This window comes from Saccoglossus kowalevskii, chromosome 9 (genome assembly GCF_978046115.1).
Source record: "Saccoglossus kowalevskii chromosome 9, keSacKowa6.1, whole genome shotgun sequence".
Taxonomy (NCBI): Eukaryota; Metazoa; Hemichordata; class Enteropneusta; family Harrimaniidae; genus Saccoglossus; species Saccoglossus kowalevskii.
The window spans coordinates 1,597,583-1,622,259 of NC_140649.1; the positions used below are offsets into that span (position 1 = coordinate 1,597,583).

The 24,677-nt window shown below is 36.4% G+C and overlaps 1 protein-coding gene and 2 long non-coding RNA genes across 3 annotated transcripts in view; 1 reads left to right on the forward strand and 2 right to left on the reverse strand.

Moving 5' to 3' along the window:
• LOC102804637 (uncharacterized) overlaps positions 1–24,677 on the reverse strand; it is a 73,942-nt gene that overhangs the window by 24,665 nt on the left and 24,600 nt on the right. Inside the window, exons 4-9 of the mRNA XM_085503035.1 lie at positions 22,708–22,892; positions 21,360–21,496; positions 13,503–13,571; positions 12,166–12,225; positions 11,793–11,840; positions 10,892–11,011 (exon numbers count right to left, since the gene is read on the reverse strand). Coding sequence (XP_085359161.1) covers positions 10,892–11,011; positions 11,793–11,840; positions 12,166–12,225; positions 13,503–13,571; positions 21,360–21,496; positions 22,708–22,892 — 619 coding nt within the window. The remainder of the gene's footprint in view (positions 1–10,891; positions 11,012–11,792; positions 11,841–12,165; positions 12,226–13,502; positions 13,572–21,359; positions 21,497–22,707; positions 22,893–24,677) is intronic.
• LOC146738050 (uncharacterized) lies at positions 2,812–3,431 on the reverse strand. Its single transcript, XR_014930304.1, has 2 exons — positions 3,381–3,431; positions 2,812–3,043 (listed from the first exon to the last, which is right to left on the reverse strand). It is a non-coding gene; the product is annotated as an uncharacterized LOC146738050 (long non-coding RNA).
• On the forward strand, positions 16,070–17,112 carry LOC146738051 (uncharacterized). Its single transcript, XR_014930484.1, has 2 exons — positions 16,070–16,445; positions 16,937–17,112. It is a non-coding gene; the product is annotated as an uncharacterized LOC146738051 (long non-coding RNA).

Below are 24,677 nucleotides of genomic sequence, written 5' to 3' on the forward strand. Positions count from 1 at the left end.
TGGCCTGTTGCTCAACGGCTATTGTACAAAAGATTAGTGCTGTATATGACAAATACCCCAAAAGGCAGTGAGTGAGACAATAAAACACAATGCTAAAGTGGAAGTTTTTACAAAAATAACAAATATCCAATAAAATTAGAATCAAAAAGAGCTTAAAAAGAACTCCAGCGTGTTGAGAGAATAACATGACATGATATTTGCAATTATCTGAATTTGTAATACATGTATATACCAAGTTTTGTTGAAATATGTTGAATGGTTCTTGAAATAGCTTGAATTTCACTAGCTGATATGCAAATTATCTAATTTGCATAAATTCCACCAAAAACTAAATGTATCTGGAAACTGCCCTGACACATCTATGCACCAAATTTTATTAAAACATATTAAATGGTTCTCAAAATATCACCAAAATATCCTAAATATTGTGATGTAAATTAGGCAATTTGCATAATTTTCCACCAAAATCAATCACGTCTATACACATTTAAATATTATGGTGGTTATGTTTTCATTACAATCACAATAGACCAATCAAAGAAAACTTAGAACTCCCATGTGCTATGTGAGAATGAGAAACAGTTGACAGAACAAATGGGAAACATTACATATCTCCCTGTGAGCATATAATTTCAATATGGCATCATTGTATAATCTTCCCAAGTTTTGTCCATTTTCTGACAACTGAAGGTAATAAAAAAAAAACATGGGGCCCAGGGGCACCGAAGTCCTTTGGAATTAAGTTGAACTTGGGAAGCAGAGATACATGATTTTAACTGGTACTGTTCAAGATTCTGACTATTAATAAAATGTGTTTAAAATTCAGCAAGTAATCTTCAGATGAATTTAAAGAATCATCTTTGTTACCCAGTATAAGTACACGGCTAGTCGGCTTATTAACTTGCTTTATATTTAGTTCCATTCAATTCATTATCAAGTACATTATCAGGTTCAGTGTCAAGTTTATTATCAGATATATTGCAAATAAATTATGAGATTCATTATTAAGGGTTATACCCTCAATTTTGCATTTGGGACTGTTTCCTCATTAATTGTGTGACACTTTTTTGTGAAGGCATACTCCTCATTAATTGGGTGACTGTTTTTTATGAGGGCAGTCTCCTCAGCTTTTTTGGTCAATCTGCATGTTCTCTGAAAAAAAGAAGAAACACAAACAGGTTTAATGAAAGCACCATGTCATTCATACCTACAATGAATTTGTAGCACATAAATTTAGAGGCCTAGAATTCGAATAAAAATAATGATTGCACAAATAAAATACTGGCATATTTTTTTACCACGCATTTGTCCACTGTCCACTATCAAAACAATATGTAATTTAGCTATTAAGTTGCACATGCACATCATCCACACTAGCAACATGACATGCAGATTACATCAAATCTGTTGAGATGTTCATGAGATAACCCCAATTTAGTAAATAAATAATATGTAATTAGCTAATTTACATATGCAAATTACTCCCAATAATATGACATGAAGATTACATCAATGTCATTTAAGAAATGATCTAAATTTAGTAAAAAACAATATGCTATTGCCAATTTACATATGCAAATTAACCCCAATAGTAATATGGCACACAGATTACATCAATGTACATCTCTATAAAATTTGTTTAGGATTTACTCTAATTAGTGAATTATCCCCAATAGTGCATCTATTACAACAATGCATATCCCTATCAAAGTTGACTCAAAGGGCAAATATGTCGATTTCTTCAAGAGATAATCCCAATTTAAGAAATATATGGAAATTAGATAAATTACATATTGTGCATATAAAACAGATTTAGCCCAAAAGGTGCGAGGAGTGTCCCAAAGCATGTATAATGAAGTAAATAATTATTTCTATTCATGACCGCTGTTACAAATGTATTTCAGTTTACCCCCACCCCACAAACGCATATACGCCGATCGAGCATGGGTGGCCACATCGGGATTACTCAGAATAGATATTAACAACATTAATTATCGGAAAAGTATTAAAAAAAGTCATTCGATCACAAATATTCATAATTGGACTTTAGAAAAAATCCACGATAAAACGATACACTATTAAAATGGCAGAGGCTACAATAAATTCACGCTACTTACCAGGAAAGTTGAGCGAGAGTGAACTACTTCGGGTTGCAACTAATCATGTCGAAAAATGACCAATCACGTTTCAGTGAGTTGTCTGTCATGACATCACATGTAATTAAAGGTGGCTGGACGGAGCTGTTTTCCGAAAAGAAATTAAATTTCCCGCTGCCTGGCATTGCACCTAAAACAAGGTCAGCTTGGACGTTCAGTTGCGAGACGTATAAAAAAAAACGCAGCCAGTGATACACTACGAAAACAAGTCATTGTCAATGACACGTCCCCGTTCCGTTCATATTTGAGTGACATATACATTCAAAGCAGATCATGACCGAAATGCACCTGCATATGTACAACACATTGTACTAAATCTGAACAAGTCATGAATGACACTGCCTTCGCTAGTTGTCATTCTAAAGTTGCATGGACATAAATTGGCAAACGTGATTTCTATGGCATTTTCAAGTTTATAGCACTCTCCATCCAGGTCAGCATTATTCTCAGCAAGGAAACCAGATAGCACCAAACCAGTACAACAGGTAAAATGACAAGGAAGTATACAAATCAGATCTGCAAATATGTAGAGTCAGTGTTGTGTCTGTTTGGATAAACTAGTTTGTGGCCCTGGATTAGTTTCAATATCTCTAATAAGGACAAGATTACTTCTCATACGACAATGATACAAATAAAGTGCAAAAATACAGAAAAATATTATCAAGTTTTTATTATCATACATTAATATTAACAAATCGTGTGAAATTTTATGTACAGAGAAACACATATTTATGTTTTGGTTGACAGAACTTCTCAAAGTAAAAAAAAAGAGGACCTGCGAAACTTTATACAATTGTCAGACACGCAGTGAATAGTACCGGTATGTTTTTGTAATACATGCAGTTCCAGTGGCTTTGCTTTCTGAGAAAAAAAATCTGGCTCTGCACCTGAAAAAAAAAAAAAAAAGAACATTTAGTCCAAAGAAAGCAGAGGTTGTAGCATATGTGCTCCCATTGGCTGTTAGATTTAATTAAAAAAAATATTTGAGTCTTTTTAGTACGAAAAAATATTACTTAATAAATTTATACCAGCCAGAAAGAAATTGCAGTTCACACTGTACTATTTTAAACATGTTCTACCAAAGTCTAGGATGAACTAATTCAACAGTCTGTTTCCACTCTACAAAGTTGTCAAATTAATATTTACGGGATTCTGCAAAAATAAAATATTAAGAATGTGCAAAAAGCCAGAGTACTTATGTTTTCAATGTCATTAAAATCTGACCAGGGATTTGCCGAAAATTTCACTTGAGCTGAACCAAATGGATGCCAAGCTATCAAAAGAAATAAAAAAAAACTATTGAGAAAAATACAAAAAAATACATTTAATATAAAAGCAGATAGAAGTGCATAAAAAACTAATCAGCAGAGGTAGTGATCATGTAGGTAACCTAAGTGTATATCAAATTTTCTTTGAACTGGATTGCATTATCTCAGATTGGCTGCTAATTTGCATATTAATTTGCATACTAATTAACATATTGTAGTTGTATTAAAATAATATACAAAATAATATCCGGAGTTTTGAAACTATTAAGTCAACATCATTAAAATTGAGGATTACGTGAATTTGACCCCCTCCCTAAAATTGTTTCACATATCCCTTAAAAACATGGCCGCCGTTAAATTCATCTCAATCGAGGTCCGTAATTTATTTTCCTGCTCATAATGGAGATAAATTATGGTAGCTAAACATTGAAATTGCCACCCTGACTTCAGTACCGAAATAAATAGCTGATTGGGAAAATGTGTCTCTGTTGACAGAGGTTCGATTTACCGATAAACACCGCATGGAGGTCCCGGTCACGAGTGTAGTAACGCACTTGGGCATCATATTTACTTCAAAGGTAATTTAAAAGTGATGATAGATTCATTGATATTGAATTACAGTACTTTTCAATTTCATCATTGCTTTCAAGCAGTCACGGTTGGCCGAACTTGACTTGTGTTTTCTCGATAATTCTAGTCTAATATGTCGTCACGAAACCAAGTTTCAATCTGCTAGCAGTTGCCAATGAACACGGGAAATAGCAATCGTACATAACAGAATCACGATCAGCGTGTTCTAAACTTTTACGTTTTTATTATTCCAGCATTTTACATGCCAAACGTTATTCCCAAGCCTCCTAAATGACGAGATAAACTTTCGATTTACACGTTTCATAACCAGTTCTTGAACTAATAGCAGGACTGTTTTTCTGGCAATGTGTGACACTGTGCGATCGCTAGTTTCTCACTAAAGTCAGGACACAAAAGGATAAATCAAAGTTCATAATAAATACCATAAGCACAGTTTCTTACCTTTGAGATAGAATTTAATCTATGTAAGCTTTGTGCAAAGAAAGATACAGTCCCGGAATACAATATCCTCAGACGAAATCGACGGCGATTTCCTCAGCGGTTAGACTGGCGCATGCGCAATACGGTATGCCAGTTCTCTTGCGAGATGTCATTAAAACTCGGATTTTTCCGGCAAATTTCGGCACTTGTACTAGTAAAATGTTGAAAATCACAGAAAAACACAATGAAACTTTGGCGAATCAAAAAAATACTTGGCGTGCATATGTATGGCATTAAGAATTACATTTGCACCAACTTGGAAAAAAATTGGACAGAGCATATCAAAGTTATAAGAGGTAAAAGACGGACAGACGGACGGACGGACGGACGGACGGACGGAACCCAATCTATAAGCCTTCGGCAGACTTCGTCTGCGAAGGCTAACAAAATCCATCCATGCATGACTGAAATCCGGTTCTGGAATTGTGAAAATACGTGATTTTGATGCATTTTCGGCCTTAAAATGGCCATCATTCAGCTATTGTTAAGCGGATCATGAAACAAATGCACATACATATTTGTGACATGATGTACCTTGTGTGTGTGAAGTTTGAACTTGATCAATCCAGACATGTCTTGGATACAGATCCAGAACTGAATTCTTTAAAACAAAATGGCCGCCAGTCGGCCATTTCAAACTTGATCCGAAAAAAAAAATGACGTGCATCAAGGTCCTATTATGTTTAATGTATGTACCAAATTTGAACGAAATCCGTCCATACATAACTGAGGTCCGGGTCCGGAATGGTGAAAATATGTGATTTCAATGCATTTTCGGCCTTAAAGCGGCCGCCATTTGGCTATCGTTAATGAGATCATGAAACAAATGCACATACATATTTGTAACATGATGTACCTTGTGTGTGTGAAGTTTGAACTTGATCAATCCAAGCAAGTCTCAGATACGGATCCAGAACTGAATTCTTTAAAACAAAATGGCTGCCAGTCGGCCATTTCAAACCCGATCCAAAAAAAAATGACGTGCATCAAGGTCCTATTATGTTTAATGTATGTACCAAATTTGAACAAAATCCGTCCATGCATAACTGAGATCCGGGTCCGGAATGGTGAAAATGTGCCATTTTGATGCATTTTCGATCTTAAAATGGCCGCTATTCGGCAATCGTTAATCGGATCATAAAAAAAATGCATGTGCATATGTCCCATATAATGTGTGATGTATGAGTGAAGTTTGAACTTAATCGGTCCATGCATGTTCGAGATACAGGTGATCACGGACGGACGGACGGACGGACGGACGGACGGACTGACGGACGGACGCACGCACACAGGGCAAACCATAAGTCCCCGTTTTCGGACTACGTCCGAACGGGGACTAATAAAAATACAAAATAAACGCAATCAGAGGGGCCGACCACGTGCGTTGGAAATAAATAGAACGCGTTGTGACACAGTCTCATCAGCCTCTTTCACTCAAGCAATATAATTATACTATTTCCCAGGGCACTTATATTCAATACATTGATGAACAAGTCATTGTCAATGACACGTCCTCGTTCCGTTCATATTTGAGTGACATATACATTCAAAGCAGATCATGACCGAAATGCACCTGCATAAGTACAACACATTGTGCTAAATCTGAACAAAATCCATCCATGCATGACTGAGATCCGGTTCTGGAATTGTGAAAATACGTGATTTTGATGCATTTTCGGCCTTAAAATGGCCATCATTCCGCTATTGTTAAGCAGATCATGAAACAAAGGCACATATCTATTTGTGACATGATGTACCATGTGTGTGTGAAGTTTGAACTTGATCAATCCAGACATGTCTTGGATACGGATCCAGAACTGAATTCTTTAAAACAAAATGGCCGCCAGTCGGCCATTTCGAACCCGATCCAAAAAAAAAAATGACGTGCATCAAGGTCCTATTATGTTTAATGTATGTACCAAATTTGAACAAAATCCGTCCATGCATAACTGAGATCCGGTTCCGGAATGGTGAAAATGTGCGATTTTGATGCATTTTCGGCCTTAAAATGGCCGCTATTCGGCTATCGTTAATCAGATCATGAAAAAAATGCATGTGCATATGTCCCATATAATGTGTGATGTATGAGTGAAGTTTGAACTTAATCGGTCCATGCATGTTCGAGATACAGGTGATCACGGACGCACGGACGCACACAGGGCAAAACATAAGTCCCCGTTTTCGGACTGCGTCCGAACGGGGACTAAAAAATGCCCTGGAGATATTCATACAAGCTATTATAATGCCAAGTTTCAGAAAAATAGACTGAAGGGTTTTTGAGATATCTTTGTCTACAGCACACGGCCTACAGATTGTGATAGCATTAGTTCGTTGGACCGTTGGTCCAAAGGACTAATCATGAATTTCTGAAATTTTTGATAAATTGGGCCACTTTTAATGACTGGGTGAAGTGTCATCCAAGCTACATGTGTACCAAGTATCAAAGAATTTGGACTACTGGTTTTGAAGAACAAGTCAAAAGTACTATTTTTGATGAACAAGCCATGCATGGCACAGTCCCCGTTAGTTATCAAATTTAAGATATATAGTTATGTTTATAGTAATATAGCTGGAACAGTGTTCTCCCAGAAATTTTTCATAGAGTCGTGGCTAATTTGCATAATAATTAGCATAAATTAACATATTGTTTGTCATATGGAGAAATAAAACAAAACCAGTTTTTTTCCTTTTTTTCTATTTATTTTATGTACAATCTGTATACAATTATTGCACTGCATGTTTAGTATTGCAAATGTCCTGCAGAAATACTGAGTTTTCAGTTCCTTTGCTTGGCCCATCAACCAGCAACTTTATAAAACCCTGTTCAGTCCCGGTAAATTAAACATGGGGTTGATTATTCTCATTGCTTGTCTTCCGTTTCTGTTGTTTTCCGGTTAAGTACAACAACTGTTACGAGTCATGATACTTACGCTACTATGTTCGAGCAATAATAGTTTTTCTGGCTGAAATTATTTAATCATCGATGTTGTCTGTTCAACACAATTGTGAACAATTCGAGACAACGGAGGTCTGAATTACGAATTGTCGCCACTGTTATACCACGTAAAATTGAGGCTTTTCTTCCAAGAAATAACACAAGTGTCACTCCAATTTCCACACGTTTCTTGATTAGAATTCCCGATTTTTTGATAAATATATTATTTTCAATTATGCTTCACTTAATTCATCCGGATCTGAGCACGATATGCGATCCGAGTGGGAAGTTCACGCTCGCTGGATCTTACGTGGGTGACGCCATCTTGAATTCACAATCACGAGGTCAAAATTGTTTACATCATAAATATATATTTTTTCACATTTTGATCTCAAAAAACAAATACAATATCAAAAATACTGACAAAAATCAAAACATAGAATAATAGTACTACTACATTTCTAAAAATAATAATGAAAATACGTTTTGTACACACCGGAAACAAGTGGCTTTTGACCCCAAGTGTGACTAACATTTGCATATGAATATACGTTTGGCAAAGAGCATTTGACACCGGGACTTACGGCTTTGTCTTTATAGAACTGCTTTGTATTTTTAAAACGATATCCAACCAATGAGAAACAACAAAGGATTATCCCGGGAAATTGGCGTTAATACAATGCATTTGTAGATTTAACTAGTTAGCCAGGAAACTTACAGTCTGCGAGAGACTGAAGAAATCAGATCACGGGATAAATAATAGCATCGCGGAGGAAACACATAGCGTCGCGGGCAAATCCGATCGCGTCGGGGCCCGCGACGCTGTTTTGGCCTGGGGAGAACACTGTGGAATATAACTAAGTCAGGAATATGATTTTGTTAACATTAAAATGATTGACACTTGTATCTGATCGTCAAACAAGTACTTGTCCATATTGAGAGATATTGCTCTGGAACAGCATTCAAAATCAGCCATTTTGAATACATGTATATATATATAACATGATGTATAACGAATATATAAAATTTGAATATAATCAGTCAAAGCATTCAATCCCAATCATTAAAACAAAATGGCCGCCAGTCAGCCATTTTGAATCCAATCTGAAAAATAAAATGACATGCATCAGGAACCTGTAATGTCTAATGTGTGTTATAAGTTTGAACAAAATCCATCCATAAATGCAAGAAATGCTTGATATTTGATATTTTTTAGTACAAAAATGACAACCATTCGGCCATTTTGAATAGAATCGTCAAACCAATATATCTGTCTATGACATGATGTATAATGAATATTTAAAATGTGAACATAATCAGTCAAAACAAGTCGGAGATATGAAGAAGCCCATTCATTAAAACAACATAGTTGAACTCTGGTGACCTTGCCCTTTGTTATATAATATAATACCCTTTATCATAGTTTGTTTCAATATAAATATGCATTGTCATAATTAATTTTGAATACAAACAAGTTTTGGGGTTGAATCGACTGTGGGGAATCAGTCTACCGAATGTCCTTAAAAGATGTAAATATCTTACAAAAACATTGGTGCCTTATTTGTTTAATTATTTTAAGGGACATAATTTCCAGCTTTATTCAAAGTAACTCAGATATTTTAGTATAAAAACAAATGTCTCATTGAAAAAAAAAATGTTGCATTTAGATGTGAATAGATTCATAAAACATGCAAGATAACAGAAAATTTTAGCTGGCTTTAGTCCAAGTATTTTGTACAGGTGTCTGTCAAAAATTAATGATTCACTGAGACAAATATGAACTGCCTCATTGTGTGATTACTGTATTATATGAAAAGTAAAAAAAAAAACACCCTTTATGAATAGCTATCATGTTGCAAGCTCTGCTTTGTATGCAAATCAACTTAAATAGTTAGTTGGTGTCCAGTGGAGGGAGAAGTCAACAGTACTGTTGCCTCCTGAGAATCTACACCTTCAAACACTGCAATCTTTGAAGTGCGTTTTTAAACTAGTATTATAAAAACTTTATCATTCTGTTCTAATAGCTGAAACATATTCCTGTGAGTTTTCATTTGTCGAATGAACTGTTTGTCAAATACAGAATACATATATTTTAGAATAATTTTCTTTTTAAAATGTGGATGAAATGTTTTGCTTTTAATGTATTGTTTTTGATTTGATAACTTTGAACTAAACAGATTTTCTATTAGCTTCAGATCTTGATCAAAGTTGGGCACCCAGTTCATAGGAGTGCTTATATTGATTTTCTGACATCTTGTTTTCTATAAAGATTTTATTGGTAGGTTTGCAAATGTGTATCAGACTGTGCAATCTCTCCATGAGTTGGTTTTGAAACCCAGTATGGGATTCTGAGATACATTACCAAGGACATTATTACAAGATAAATCATTGCTTTATTGAACACATACAACAATGCATATTTCCACTGAGATCAGTGACCTTTGATGTGTATCACCAGTGATCAGTCAAGTAGAAACAGTCAAAATATTTTATCAGATTTTCTCAATTTTTGCATATTTTCATACAGGACATCTGTTGTTCAAACTCAGGGAAGACTTTATACTGATGAATAAGGTGACCAAGTTTGAACAAAATCCATTGTAAACAGCCGACAAATGCTTGATTTTTAGGATTTTTAGCACAAAAATGGCCGCCATTCGGCCATCTTGAATCAGATTGTGAAACAAATTGGCGTGCATATGTATAATATCATGGATGATGTATATGTGAAGTTTAATTGTGATTGGTCCAGGCATTTCTAAGATACAGGTCTGGACGCACGCACAGACGCACGCACACAGACGTACGCACACAAACACATGCACGCACGAACACACGGAGGTCAAAAATATAAGTCCCCGTTTTCGGACTGCATCCGAACAGGGACTAATAAAGCAGTAAAGGTACTATGAAAAACAAGAGGGCTGCCAGTCGGCCATATTTGTTTGAATCAAGAAAAAAAATAACGTTTACCTACAACCTAAATATGTATGATCATCATATTTACTTTGATTCAAATCGGCCCAGTCATCTCCGAGAAACTGCTGCGGACACATTTAGGTATCAGAAAAAGCAAATTTTACATCCAAAATCGCTGCCGATCCGATCATAAAGTAACTTGACGTGCATATGTAAGCCATTATGTATTGTCTTCATGTAAAGTTTGAATGAAATCTGTCAGTGGGTGTCCGAGATATAGCTCTGGACGTACGTACGGTCGGACGGAACAAACCAAATTAATAGTCCCCATTTTCGAACTTCGTTCATACATGGACTAAAAAAACAAAAACCAAGATGGTTTTGCATTCAAAATTCATTATTACCTTTGTACCAATATCAACAAAATTTGAAAAAGTGAAAGCAAAAATTTAGACAAGATCATTGGAAAATGTTTATGTTTACACTGTTGATATTTGCTTTTGATTGTCTTGAATTTTCAAGCCTAATTCAATGCTACTTACATCTTTAGCAGAGTGATGTATATCGCATTTTCTACAATATCTAGCACTATAGCATGGTCTACCAGTTTCTCGCCGTATATGTTTGCCACCACAGTTATCACATTTCATGGTATTTGCTGCCTGTAAATGAAATGAAACAATAGTCTGATCTGAATCTGATCTACAAAACAAAGTGATGTACATCAAGGTATCAAAGTCCTATGATGTTTAATATTGTTGGGGGTTTCACAATGCAACAAGTCATAGTGACCTAGTAAGCAAATAACACCGAATAAACGGCAAGGTAAAGACTATGTCTAATTATAGTAAACACGTACTGCGTGCGTGACTCGAACCGGCGCTCGCGTACGGCACCTAATCGCCTAGCTTCACGCCACTACACGTCTTCCCCTCGGCCTTTGCCGCATTCTGGCCACGCTGTGTGGCGCGGATCGCGTGGACGGGTTTTATGTTCTCTGCACGTAATAAGCTCGGTTATTAAGCATCCTTTTTTGGGGATGCCCGGTGGCCGAGGGGAAGACGTGTAGTGGTGTGAAGCTAGGCGATTAGGTGCCGTACGCGAGCGCCGGTTCGAGTCACGCACGCAGTACGTGTTTACTATAATTAGACATAGTCTTTACCTTGCCGTTTATTCGGTGTTATTTGCTTACTTTACTTCCTATGTCGACAGCAACTATGAGCATAGTGACCTAGTCTCTGTTTGTATTTGATAGGACTAATAAAGTCGCTAGTTACCATGACAGAAAATAACCTGATGGGATTGATAATGCAGTGAGTTACTCTGACAAGGACTAATAGCTTTTTCATGTTTTTTGTTTGTTTTGTTTTTACAGGAATATGGTTGAATGCATTGTCATTTTTTCTCACTTTAGGAGATAAACAAAAATAGGAAGAAAGTTACCTCTCTCATCTTCTCATGGAGCTTAGTGAAAAAATCATTCAAATCACGCTGAAAAAAACAAAAACAATTTTCTTTTTAAATAGAGAATAGTGCCATAGAAAAAGTTGTGATGAAAATGAGTAGCAAAATAAAAATTGGACATACATTACCCAAGTTTACATTAGACGATTGTATGTAACGAGTCAGAATGAAATCTGTGCCAGCCAAGATCAGTTTCAGATTTGGCAGAAATGCTAGAGTTTGATAAATTTTTAAAACTGTTGGCATACATATGTGGAACATGCTTGGCAATGGATGGTAAAATTGGATTTGATTAGTCAATATGTCAGAAATATGGCTACAAATTCATGAAGGATATTAAAAAATATCTCACCATTGCATCATCCATTTCCCCGCTATCAGCCATTTCACTATCATATGCTTGTCTCTTGGCCTAGAGAATGAAACCACATACGTTAATAGTCTGTACAATTCAATAACTACTATTAGCCATTATTATTATAGTAATTTGAATTACACACTAAATGATCAAAACACGTTTCTAGATGGAATCACCATACTGCACACGTTTCTAGATGGAATCACCATACTGCACACGTTTCTAGATGGAATCACCATACTGCACACGTTTCTAGATGCAATCACCATACTGCACACATTTCTAGTTGTAATCACTATACTGCACACGTTTCTAGATGTAATCACCAGACTGCACGTTTCTAGATGTAATCACCATACTGCACATGTTTCTAGATGGAATCACCATACTGCACACGTTTCTAGATGGAATCACCATACTGCACATGTTTCTAGATGGAATTACCATACTGCACACGTTTCTAGATGGAATCACTATACTGCACATGTTTCTAGATGGAATCACTATACTGCACATGTTTCTAGATGGAATCACCATACTGCACACGTTTCTAGATGGAATCACCATACTGCACACGTTTCTAGATGGAATCACCATACTGCACACGTTTCTAGATGGAATCACCAGACTGCACACGTTTCTAGATGGAATCACCAGACTGCACACGTTTCTAGATGGAATCACCAGACTGCACACGTTTCTAGATGGAATCACCATACTGCACACGTTTCTAGATGGAATCACCATACTGCACATGTTTCTAGATGGAATTACCATACTGCACACGTTTCTAGATGGAATCACTATACTGCACATGTTTCTAGATGGAATCACTATACTGCACATGTTTCTAGATGGAATCACTATACTGCACACGTTTCTAGAAGGAATCACTATACTGCACACGTTTCTAGATGGAATTACCATACTGCACACGTTTCTAGATGGAATCACTGTACTGCACACGTTTCTAAATGGAATCACTATACTGCACACTTTTCTAGATGGAATCACCATACTGTACACTTTTCTAGATGGAATCACTGTACTGCACACGTTTCTAAATGGAATCACTATACTGCACACTTTTCTAGATGGAATCACCATACTGCACACGTTTCTAGATGGAATCACCATACTGCACACGTTTCCAGATAGAATCACAATACTGCACACGTTTCCAGATGGAATCACAATACTGCACACTTTTCTAGATCAAGCCTACGATTACAACGCCAGACAGACAAACTAAACAAAATCCCTTCTCTTCCATTTCTTTACAGGCAAGACAAATTGCTGACATTGATCAGACACACATAACATATACTCACTGCATCACCAATCATTTCAAATGCGCGACCAAGAATCTTGAAAGCTTCTTCAGCACCAGGCATATTATTCTTGTAATGAAACAAGAAATTAAATTAGACCCTAATTACATAATAGTGATTACAAGTGATGCTAAAACCAGACTGTTTCATTGGACCCTGAATACATAATAGTGATTACAAGTGATACTAAAACCAGACTTTCATTGGACCCTGAATACATAATAGTGATTACAAGTGATACTAAAACCAGACTTTCATTGGACCCTGATTACATAATGATTACAAGTGATACTAAAACCAGACTGTTTCATTAGACCCTGAATACATAATAGTGATTACAAGTGATACTAAAACCAGACTGTTTCATTGGACCCTGAATACATAATAGTGATTACAAGTGATACTAAAACCTGACTGTTTCATTGGACCCCGATTTCATAATAATGATTACATGTAATACTAAAACCTGTTTCATTGGACCCCGATTTCATAATAATGATTACATGTAATACTAAAACCTGTTTCATTGGACCCCGATTTCATAATAATGATTACATGTAATACTAAAACCAGACTTTCATTGGACCCTGATTTCATAATAATGATTACAAGTGATACTAAAACCAGACTGTTTCAATAGACCCTGAATACATAATAGTGATTACAAGTGATACTAAAACCAGACTGTTTCATTGGACCCTGATTTCATAATAATGATTACATGTAATACTAAAACCTGACTGTTTCATTGGACCCCGATTTCATAATAATGATTACATGTAATACTAAAACCAGACTGTTTCATTGGACCCTGATTACATAATAATGATTACATGTAATACTAAAACCAGACTGTTTCATTGGACCCCGATTTCATAATAATGATTACAAGTGATACTAAAAAAAAACCAGACTGTTTCATTGGACCCTGAATACATAATAGTGATTACAAGTGATACTAAAACCAAACTTTCATTGGACCCTGAATACATAATAGTGATTACAAGTGATACTAAAACCAGACTTTCATTGGACCCTGATTACATAATGATTACAAGTGATACTAAAACCAGACTGTTTCATTGGACCCGGAATACATAATAGTGATTACAAGTGATACTAAAACCAGACTGTTTCATTGGACCCTGAATACATAATAGTGATTACAAGTGATACTAAAACCTGACTGTTTCATTGGACCCCGATTTCATAATAATGATTACATGTAATACTAAAACCTGACTGTTTCATTGGACCCCGATTTCATAATAATGATTACATGTAATACTAAAACCAGACTTTCATTGGACCCTGATTTCATAATAATGATTACAAGTGATACTAAAACCAGACTGTTTCAATGGACCCTGAATACATAATAGTGATTACAAGTGATACTAAAACCAGACTGTTTCATTGGACCCTGATTTCATAATAATGATTACATGTAATACTAAAACCTGACTGTTTCATTGGACCCCGATTTCATAATAATGATTACATGTAATACTAAAACCAGACTGTTTCATTGGACCCTGATTACATAATAATGATTACATGTAATACTAAAACCAGACTGTTTCATTGGACCCCGATTTCATAATGATTACATGTAATACTAAAACCTGACTGTTTCATTGGACCCCGATTTTATAATAATGATTACAAGTGATACTAAAACCAGACTGTTTTATTGGACCCTGATTACATAATAGTGATTACAAGTGATACTAAAACCAGACTGTTTTATTGGACCCTGATTACTTGATAATGATTACAAGTGATACTAAAAACCAGACTTTCATTGGACCCTGAATACATGATAGTGATTACAAGTGATACTAAAACCCGACTTTCATTGGCCCCTGATTACATAATAGTGGTACAAGTAGTACCGTTAAAATCCTATTATAAACCGCATACCTAATAGTAACCGCACCCCCAATGTCAGCTTCAGTATTGAAGAGTTCTCAACAAAAATTGAAAACATGAAAAGTACCTATTACTAACCGCATTCCCAATTCAACAAGACAGTGCCCGTGACAACCAGCTGGTACATTGTTCCTAATCCTATTCATTTGTTTCGACAACGTGCCTAAAACTATTCACACCTCTTTATTATTCAGTAGTGTTAGGATGTCAAACACTCAGTGAAACTGCTTTTGTTCTTGCGACTTTTGTCAATACTCCTTATGAATACGTCCGTGTGTCGCAAGTTTTCGACAATGAGCTGTTATCACCGAAAAACTGTTAAATTCTTTTTCAATGCTCAGTTTATCTTTCGAAAACAACTAATTTCTTGATTTAAAAAAAAAAATCATGTCGTTTTCTCATGGAAATGAAAGCCAAAAGATCGCACTACATTATCGGTAAATCACTTCCGTGTTTCGTTCACCATGAAGTCGGTGACCTGTTTTAACATATTTAAATGACTAAGGGGTGATCTCATATTCAAACACGTGGGTCAAACCTGGGTTAACCTGGGTAAACCCAGCCTGCCCTATTCAGACCTACTAGACCTACAATATGCAAATTAGTAGTAGGTTTGAACCCAATCTGATTAAAATCTGATGTAGTGTACGGGCTTTAATTATTTTGGCTATAAACTTATTTTAATTTTATTTTTTATTACTTTTGTTACTAATGCCCTTTTATTTTATTTTATTTTATTTTATTTTATTTTATTTTATTTTATTTTATTTTATTATTTTACTTTGATTTTGATTTTGTGATTTTTTTAATTCCGCCTTACCTACATCTGAGCCGATGCCTATGTAACGAGATTTCAACGAGACCCACTATCGACGATTTTAGTCAACGAATCACATACCTCCTTCTATAGCGCACATGATGACGTCACCGGGCGGAGTCGGGTGGCAAACGCACTCAAATAAAATGGCGGATTATACCGACATTAGCGACCGAGAATAACCCGGCTTTTCGGTAAGTTTATCATTGTCAAATGCAACGAAAGTCATTTTTATGTTAATATTGTGGCTCGAATGGTTCGACTTTAGATCGTTATTTTGCATTGTTATTCTGGGAGTGACGATTTTGTTTCCGCCGTTTCGACCGAACACCAGTGTCTTTTTCCAGTCGCCTGCCCTGGAGACGGGTGATGTTTTGTTGATCGGGCCAACATCGTCTACGGTATTGAAGCCGTAGCTGTAAATATTCATCAAATTGTATCATCATTGTGTACATTATACAATAACTCTTTATTAAAGTAATTGAGCTGATTTGGACTGGAATAAAATATTTTTTATTGGAACACATCGCAATTGATCAGGAAATATTTGTTTGCTCCAATTTTCTGCGTCGATGCCGTGGGCCGGTGACCGTTATACAATTTAAAATCAGTTTGCATTGTTTACTATAGCTGTTTACGTTGTTCTAATCATTACGATTTACTTATTTTTTTGCTTCCATTCTAGATAATTATGCTCAGTGATAAAATGAAGCGATGACTGAATGAACGAACCTTGGCTGGCGAAGATGTATCTAGAAGTGTACACATTTGTTGGAAGTGAAAAAAATATTCAATGTAATGACAAAAATTGTAAAATGCTGTGGAATTTCTTTTGCAAATAAAAATATACTAGCAATTTTTTATTAATGGTTTATTCAAGTGGGCAAAATATAATGTACAGAAAGATTGCCCGTAGAGTATCGCTACACTGAAAAGTAAGCAACGGACAGCCTGTATAAAAGGGGGGCTGTGATTGGCTGTTACTTATGCGAGATTTGAACGGGACTTACATAGGCGTCGGATCAGATGTAGGTAGGGCAGAATTAAAAAAAAATCAAAATCAAAGTAAAATAATAAAATAAAAGGGCATTAATAACAAAAGTAATAAAATTAAAATAAGTTTATAGCCACAATAATTAAAGCACGTACACTACATCAGATTTTAATCAGATTGGTTTGAACCTAACCTCCGGATTAACTGCCCATTAACGCCCCCACTGAAAACAAACAACAGAGAACAAAGAAGACAGACCTAGGGAAACCTAGGTTTTTCTTACAATACTGTTTCAGCCTGGTTACCACCGTAACATTGTCAGCTGACAGCATTGCAGGGAAATTACAGGTATTTACCGCTGCCAATATCTTACTTTTCTGTGACAAAATGCACACATTTCGAACCCCCGGTTAATTAAAAATAAACGATTATTTTAGAAAATACATCAAAGCACAGTGCCTTGAGGGACTGTGGGCGAAGTAGGCAGCGAGGTACCGTATTTATCTGGGTATAAGCCCAGGGTCTTGAACATGGAAAATTGCCAAAAAGAAAGGGTGGGCGTTTGTTTGCCAGGAGATCCCCGGCAAAAAAAACGAAAATTCACGAAAATTGACAACACGCAGATCGAACTGCGACAGGGAATAGAACGGCAAATGAAAACATGCAACGGAAATAAATGAACAATATGCAACCTTAGAAGTAAAACAAAAATAATTTATTGCTTATAATGTGGCAAATAAACCAGAAATAATAAACAAATGAAGAATGGTTTGAATTAGGATTTTCCCGCCGACAAACACGCTCAACTTGAATACGCGTGAACTCAAAATGAATTAAAATGTCAGGGGTTAAACTGCGTAAAATGATTTCCGGTCTCGACAAATTACGAATCAACCGTCATACAAGATCAATAATAATTTACAAATTTACACAGTAAAAATTATAAAAATTCATAGCTGTTTGAAAAAACTTCTCAGATCTTTATTTGTACGTTCATTGCCATCTTCGTCAAACTCAAAACCCTCAAAGTCCAAGTCGGCGTAACTGTAGCCGTCGAACAAAATCCCTACAACTTATTCCTATAGTTCGTCGATATTGTCCCACACAATTTGGACTTTTAATCCACGAATTTCGCAGTCTGTCAGCTTGGCACTTTTAATTCACGTCTAATCAGAATAATTTTTTCCAACGACAGAAGAATAGTTTTCATGACAGAAATGCAATAGCGGTGATAAAAGTGGTGATACACATAAAGCCAAAATAACGTGATTTCAACCTTTCTCCCTGGTACGGGTTGCTACAATATTGCAACATTGTTTTCATTGTCGACGACGCTAAAGCCGAACGAGTGCGACACTTGCTTAGCGGCTCTCCTTATACGATTTGCTTGAATCGTTTCTGAGGAAGCACAAACCAAACGACCGGCCCTTTTTAGAGCCACGACATATTTCAACAAGCAGCCTATCGGCTGAGATAGCTCCGCTGTTAGCAATGCACATTTCAATTAATGAGCTGAAGACATCATTAGAAAATGAACAATATGAATAGTATCAAAGCAATCGGACTTGCAGTTTTTAACAAGAAGTCGAAAATATCACTTTTTACCAAAAATATTTACCAAAATTAGAGAACTGAAGATATCATCACAAAATGAGCAAATCTGAGAAAGGTCTACATGTAGTATCTATATATGTAATATCAAAGCAATTGAACTATTGGTTTTTAACAAGAAGTCGAAAATATCACTTTTTACCAAAAATTACAAAAATATTCACCGAAATTAGAGAATTGAAGATATCATCACAAAATGAACAAATCTGAGAGAGGTCCACATGTAGTACCTATATATGTAATATCAAAGCAATCGGACTTGCGGTTTTTAACAAGAAGTCGAAAATATCACTTTTTACCAAAAATGACAAAAATATTCACCAAAATTAGAGAATTGAAGATATCATCACGAAATGAACAAATCTGAGAGAGGTTCACATGTAGTACCTATATATGTAATATCAAAGCAATTGCGGTTTTTAACAAAAAGTCGAAAATATCACTTTTTACCAAAAATGACAAAAATATTCACCAAAATTAGAGAATTGAAGATATCATTACAAAATGAACAAATCTGAGAGAGGTCCACATGTAGTACCTATATATGTAATATCAAAGCAATTGCACTTGCGGTTTTTAACAAGAAGTCGAAAATATCACTTTTTACCAAAAATTACAAAAATATTCACCAAAATTAGAGAATTGAAGATATGATCATGAAATGAACAAACCTAAGAGAGGTCCACCCAAGGTACATATACACCAAGTATCAAAGCATTCAGGCTTGTAGTTTTCAAGAAGAAGTCGAAAAAGTAAAACATTAACACGGACGACGACGGACAATCACTCATATGATAAGCTCCGCTCGACAAAGTCGACAGCGGAGCTAAAAAGAGAACTACCGTTTCTGCTTTAATATTTATTTTTATAGACTTGCTGACTGTTATGATCAGATTCTGAAAAAAAAAATCAGTGGTGAACGCGCTGCCCTGAAAGCTGTCACAGCTATTTTGCGTTCACCCTTAGTTTTACGCAATTAACAATTTTTATAAGTATCACGACAGACTTCAAGAAAGTCAACAGTTAACGAATAGAAAATAGTTTTTTTGTTTTGTGTAGAAAAAGCCCCCCTGGGCGTGTGCCCCGATATGACCTCAACTTCTTTATTGTGTCAAAAGGGAGGGGGGTGGGTGTTTGTCCAGGCATGGGCTCTTAGCCGGATAAGTACGGTATTGTTTTAAACACCGTAGAAAATCAGGCACTCAACGCAGCCATCTTGGTTACCTCAATCAGAATTTCCCCCTGTCACCTAGCATGCATCGATTGCTATATCACAACGTGCACTGTGTCACCTTGGGCGACGGTCTTTCGGTACAAGGCATTCTATGAATAAGGTATTTTCAGAGGTCAGGGTTCGGTTTTTTTATAAGCAGTCTCGTCTACAGATGAATAGCCGTAAATAATCAGCGCGAGTCCATTTAATTTAATTTTCTGTTTTGATACTTCGTGTCACTGGAAATTGAATAAGAAAAACTGCAAATAACCGATGTGCAGCAAATCGAAATAAATTTTCATGGCGTACGCTGCATTTGTTTTTCCAGATTTTGCGATGCCGCACTCCAGAAAGAACTGTTAGAAAATTGAACGCGCAACAGTAGTAAAGGCTTGAACACAGTAGCATAAGTCTCAAGTGCAACTTTGTATCAACAAATGTTCGTCTTTTGATACTTATTAGCTGTCAGAGACACATATCAATTGTCCAGCCCAATGAAAAGTCTGATTCACGTCCTCTGCTCAATTTGCAACTGGAGCATAACAGTTTATCAAAACAAAACAATTTATTCAGCACGCTGTTCACCGATATATAAAAGTGTGTTTTTTTAGGCAAGGCACATGGTAAAATGACTACTGTACACCAATAAATCGACACATTTTAGAGACAACTATCTCGTCTTCAAAAAGCAATGTAAACTCTGTCAATCCTAAAAATAAACAACAGCTTGAATGAGGTGTGAATGAGATCGGTTCGAACCGCAGTTTTTATGCAAATTCCGTACCATGATCATTTTCTACTAAGCAATGCATTAATGTTTGTTTTTATTTGAAGCTCCTGTCAGAATATACTTTCCGTTACGAAGAAAATTAAAAAAATAAATCCATATTACATTAAATATACTTTTATTTTTTTTCATGTGAACAGTTTTTGTGTGACGTGACGCTTATCGCTCTTTCCTGACATCTAAATTGGTGTTACGCTTATATTCGAAAGATTGTACGGTGTATTGTTTGTTTTGTGCAAGTGATGTGGGGAAAAAATGACCACGCCCATTTTGTGATTGCAATATGTACGCAATAGAAACCGCACCCCGAACTTGAGCTGTTGATCCAAATTTTTTATTTGATACATTGTAATATAAACCGTGGTTTATATTAGGATTTTAACGGTAGTACAAAAGAGGAGTAATTAAACCTTATATTTGGTTTGATATTGATACAAGTAACTTATTTGATATTCATTTTTGTGTGTGTTGTCGTGGCTTAGAAGATACAAACAGAAACACACCTTATCCGGATGGACCAATACTGCTTGTTTTCTATAATATTTCTTGATATCTTCATCTGATGCATTCTTGGATACACCAAGTACATTATAAGGACTCTTCCCTTCACATGATAACAGTCTTTGGATAGCTTGCTCACCTGTCAATGACAAGAAAATACTATTACAGCATTACCCAAAATGAAACTCATCTCAAATTTACTGTGAACTGTTTTAACTTTATGAGAGACAACATTTTTTTCATCTTGTGAAAATCACAATTTTGTTGAAGTGAAAATCACAATTTTGTAGAAATGAAAATTGCTCTAGAGTGCTACAAATATCTTTACAAATGTCATAAAATATTGAATTTGTAAAAGTTTACAATACAAACAATAAAATTTACAAATAATTATCCATAGTGAACACTAAAGTGCAGTGACTGAGTCCACCTAGTGTTTATTTCTTTATTTATCCAAACCTCCATGATAATTTGGTATCGCAAAAATGGTAGGAAAAATATTCCTTTTTTTCAAGAGCTTTAATTAATTAGCGAGAATTTCATGCACATACTGACAGTGTTGGTCTGAGGGACAAAAAATTATATGTAAGACAAGTTCATTAAATGATTAATTTAGATGTAATCTGAAACTACAAATTACGCAACTAAAAGCTTTGATCTGACTTGTACTGACATAAGGTCAAGCAGCTATCCAATCAAAGATGTGAATTAAGGCCACACACGGCATCCATACATGGTATTCATGAACTTTCAACCTTCCAGCAACATGGCTCCTAAGTCATTCAAGCTTTCTAATTTACCCACATTGACAGAGAAAATTTTACCACCAGTACCCTCTTTTTATCACAAATTCACAAAATAGTGTTTCTAGCCTGCACTTTCCTTCAGAAGATTGGGACAAAAATAGGCAAAATTTGAAAATTGACTCAAATTTTGTGTGCTCCAAAATAAGGGTTCATTCCAGAAATATTGAAGAATACAAGAAAAAAGTGCATAACAATTTGGATGAGAAAGTCTGGTGGTAAAAAGATTAAGCACCAATATCCTTTGTGACATTGCTGTAGTTAAAAACGATTGAAATAGTCCCTGGTAAGATGTGTTGCTACCCTTGGTAGAGATTGTCAAAGATGCAAGTGACTGATACGTTAGGATGTCACGCTTTACAACACGTGTTAAAAGTTTAATGTGTTAGTTATATTTGGACTATAACTCACGCCAGAATAATTAGCCAGACGATAACAAGTCCTTGTGTCTGGACTTCAACCAAATGGGACAAAATTGTTGTACTTCTTTTATCATTTGCTGTACTTTTAATAAATACCAACATTAATATGATAATAAACAAGTCACCTGTAGCCGGTAATTCTATATTGTGACTCGATCCAGTACCATTTGTCTTTGATGAATTTTTATCTGAATCATCCCAACTTTGGTTATTATTTTTGTAGCGTTCCCATTTGTCTTTGAAATACACCTTGACAACAATCCATGCAAAGCTGCTATAATCACGACCATGCTGCCAGCACATTTTAGAACTGTTGATGAAAAGTAAACAATTATTTTAAGACATATTTTATTTTGTAAATTACTCACCATACACAGATTTAACACCAAATCTTATCAGATTTGAAGTTAATCATAGAATATATTTGTTCTTTGCACTTAAATGAGCAAAAACAAAATATCCTTTGTCAGTAGGACTCCCTAACACAATTCCCTTGTCAGTAGGACTCCCTAACACAATTCAGTTGTCAGTAGGACTCGCTAACATAATTCCCTTGTCTGTAGGACTGCCTAACACAATTCCCCTGTCAATGGGACTCCCTAACACTATTCCCCTGTCAGTAGGACTCCCTAACACAATTCCGTTGTCAGTAGGACTCCCTAACATAATTCCGTTGTCAGTAGGACTCCCTAACATAATTCCCTTGTCAGTAGGACTCCCTAACATAATTCCGTTGTCAGTAGGACTCCCTAACACAATTCCCCTGTTAATGGGACTCCCTAACACTATTCCCCTGTCAGTAGGACTCCCTAACACAATTCCCTTGTCAGTAGGACTCCCTAACACAATTCCCTTGTCAGTAGGACTCCCTAACACAATTCCCTTGTCAGTAGGACTCCCTTACACAATTCCCCTGTCAGTAGGTCTCCCTAACACAGCTCCCCTGTCGGTAGGATTCCTTAACGCAGCTCACCTGTCAGTAGGATTCCCTAACGCAATTCCCCTGTCAGTAGGATTCCCTAACGCAATTCCTCTGTAAGTAGGACTCCCTAACACAATTCCCTTGTCATTGGGACTCCCTAACACAATTCCCCTGTCAGTAGGACTCCCTAACACAATTCCCTTGTCAGTAGGACTCCCTAACACAATTCCCTTGTCAGGAGGACTCCCTAACACAATTCCCCTGTCAGTAGGACTCCCTAACACAATTCCCTTGTCAGTAGAACTCCCTAACACAATTCCCTTGTCAGTAGGACTCCCTAACACTATTCCCCTGTCAGTAGGACTCCCTAACACAATTCCCCTGTCAGTAGGACTCGCTAACACAATTCCCCCGTCAGTAGGTCTCCCTAACACAATTCCCCTGTCAGTAGGTCTCCCTAACACAATTCCCTTGTCAGTAGGACTCCCTAACACAATTCCCCTGTCAGTAGGTCTCCCTAACACAGCTTCCCTGTCAGTAGGATTCCCTAACGCAATTCCCCTGTCAGTAGGATTCCCTAACGCAATTCCTCTGTAAGTAGGACTCCCTAACACAGCTTCCCTGTCAGTAGGATTCCCTAACGCAATTCCCCTGTCAGTAGGATTCCCTAACGCAATTCCTCTGTAAGTAGGACTCCCTAACACAATTCCCTTGTCATTGGGACTCCCTAACACAATTCCCCTGTCAGTAGGACTCCCTAACACAATTCCCTTGTCAGTAGGACTCCCTAACACAATTCCCTTGTCAGGAGGACTCCCTAACACAATTCCCCTGTCAGTAGGACTCCCTAACACAATTCCCTTGTCAGTAGAACTCCCTAACACAATTCCCTTGTCAGTAGGACTCCCTAACACTATTCCCCTGTCAGTAGGACTCCCTAACACAATTCCCCTGTCAGTAGGACTCGCTAACACAATTCCCCTGTCAGTAGGTCTCCCTAACACAATTCCCCTGTCAGTAGGTCTCCCTAACACAATTCCCTTGTCAGTAGGACTCCCTAACACAATTCCCCTGTCAGTAGGTCTCCCTAACACAGCTTCCCTGTCAGTAGGATTCCCTAACGCAATTCCCCTGTCAGTAGGATTCCCTAACGCAATTCCTCTGTAAGTAGGA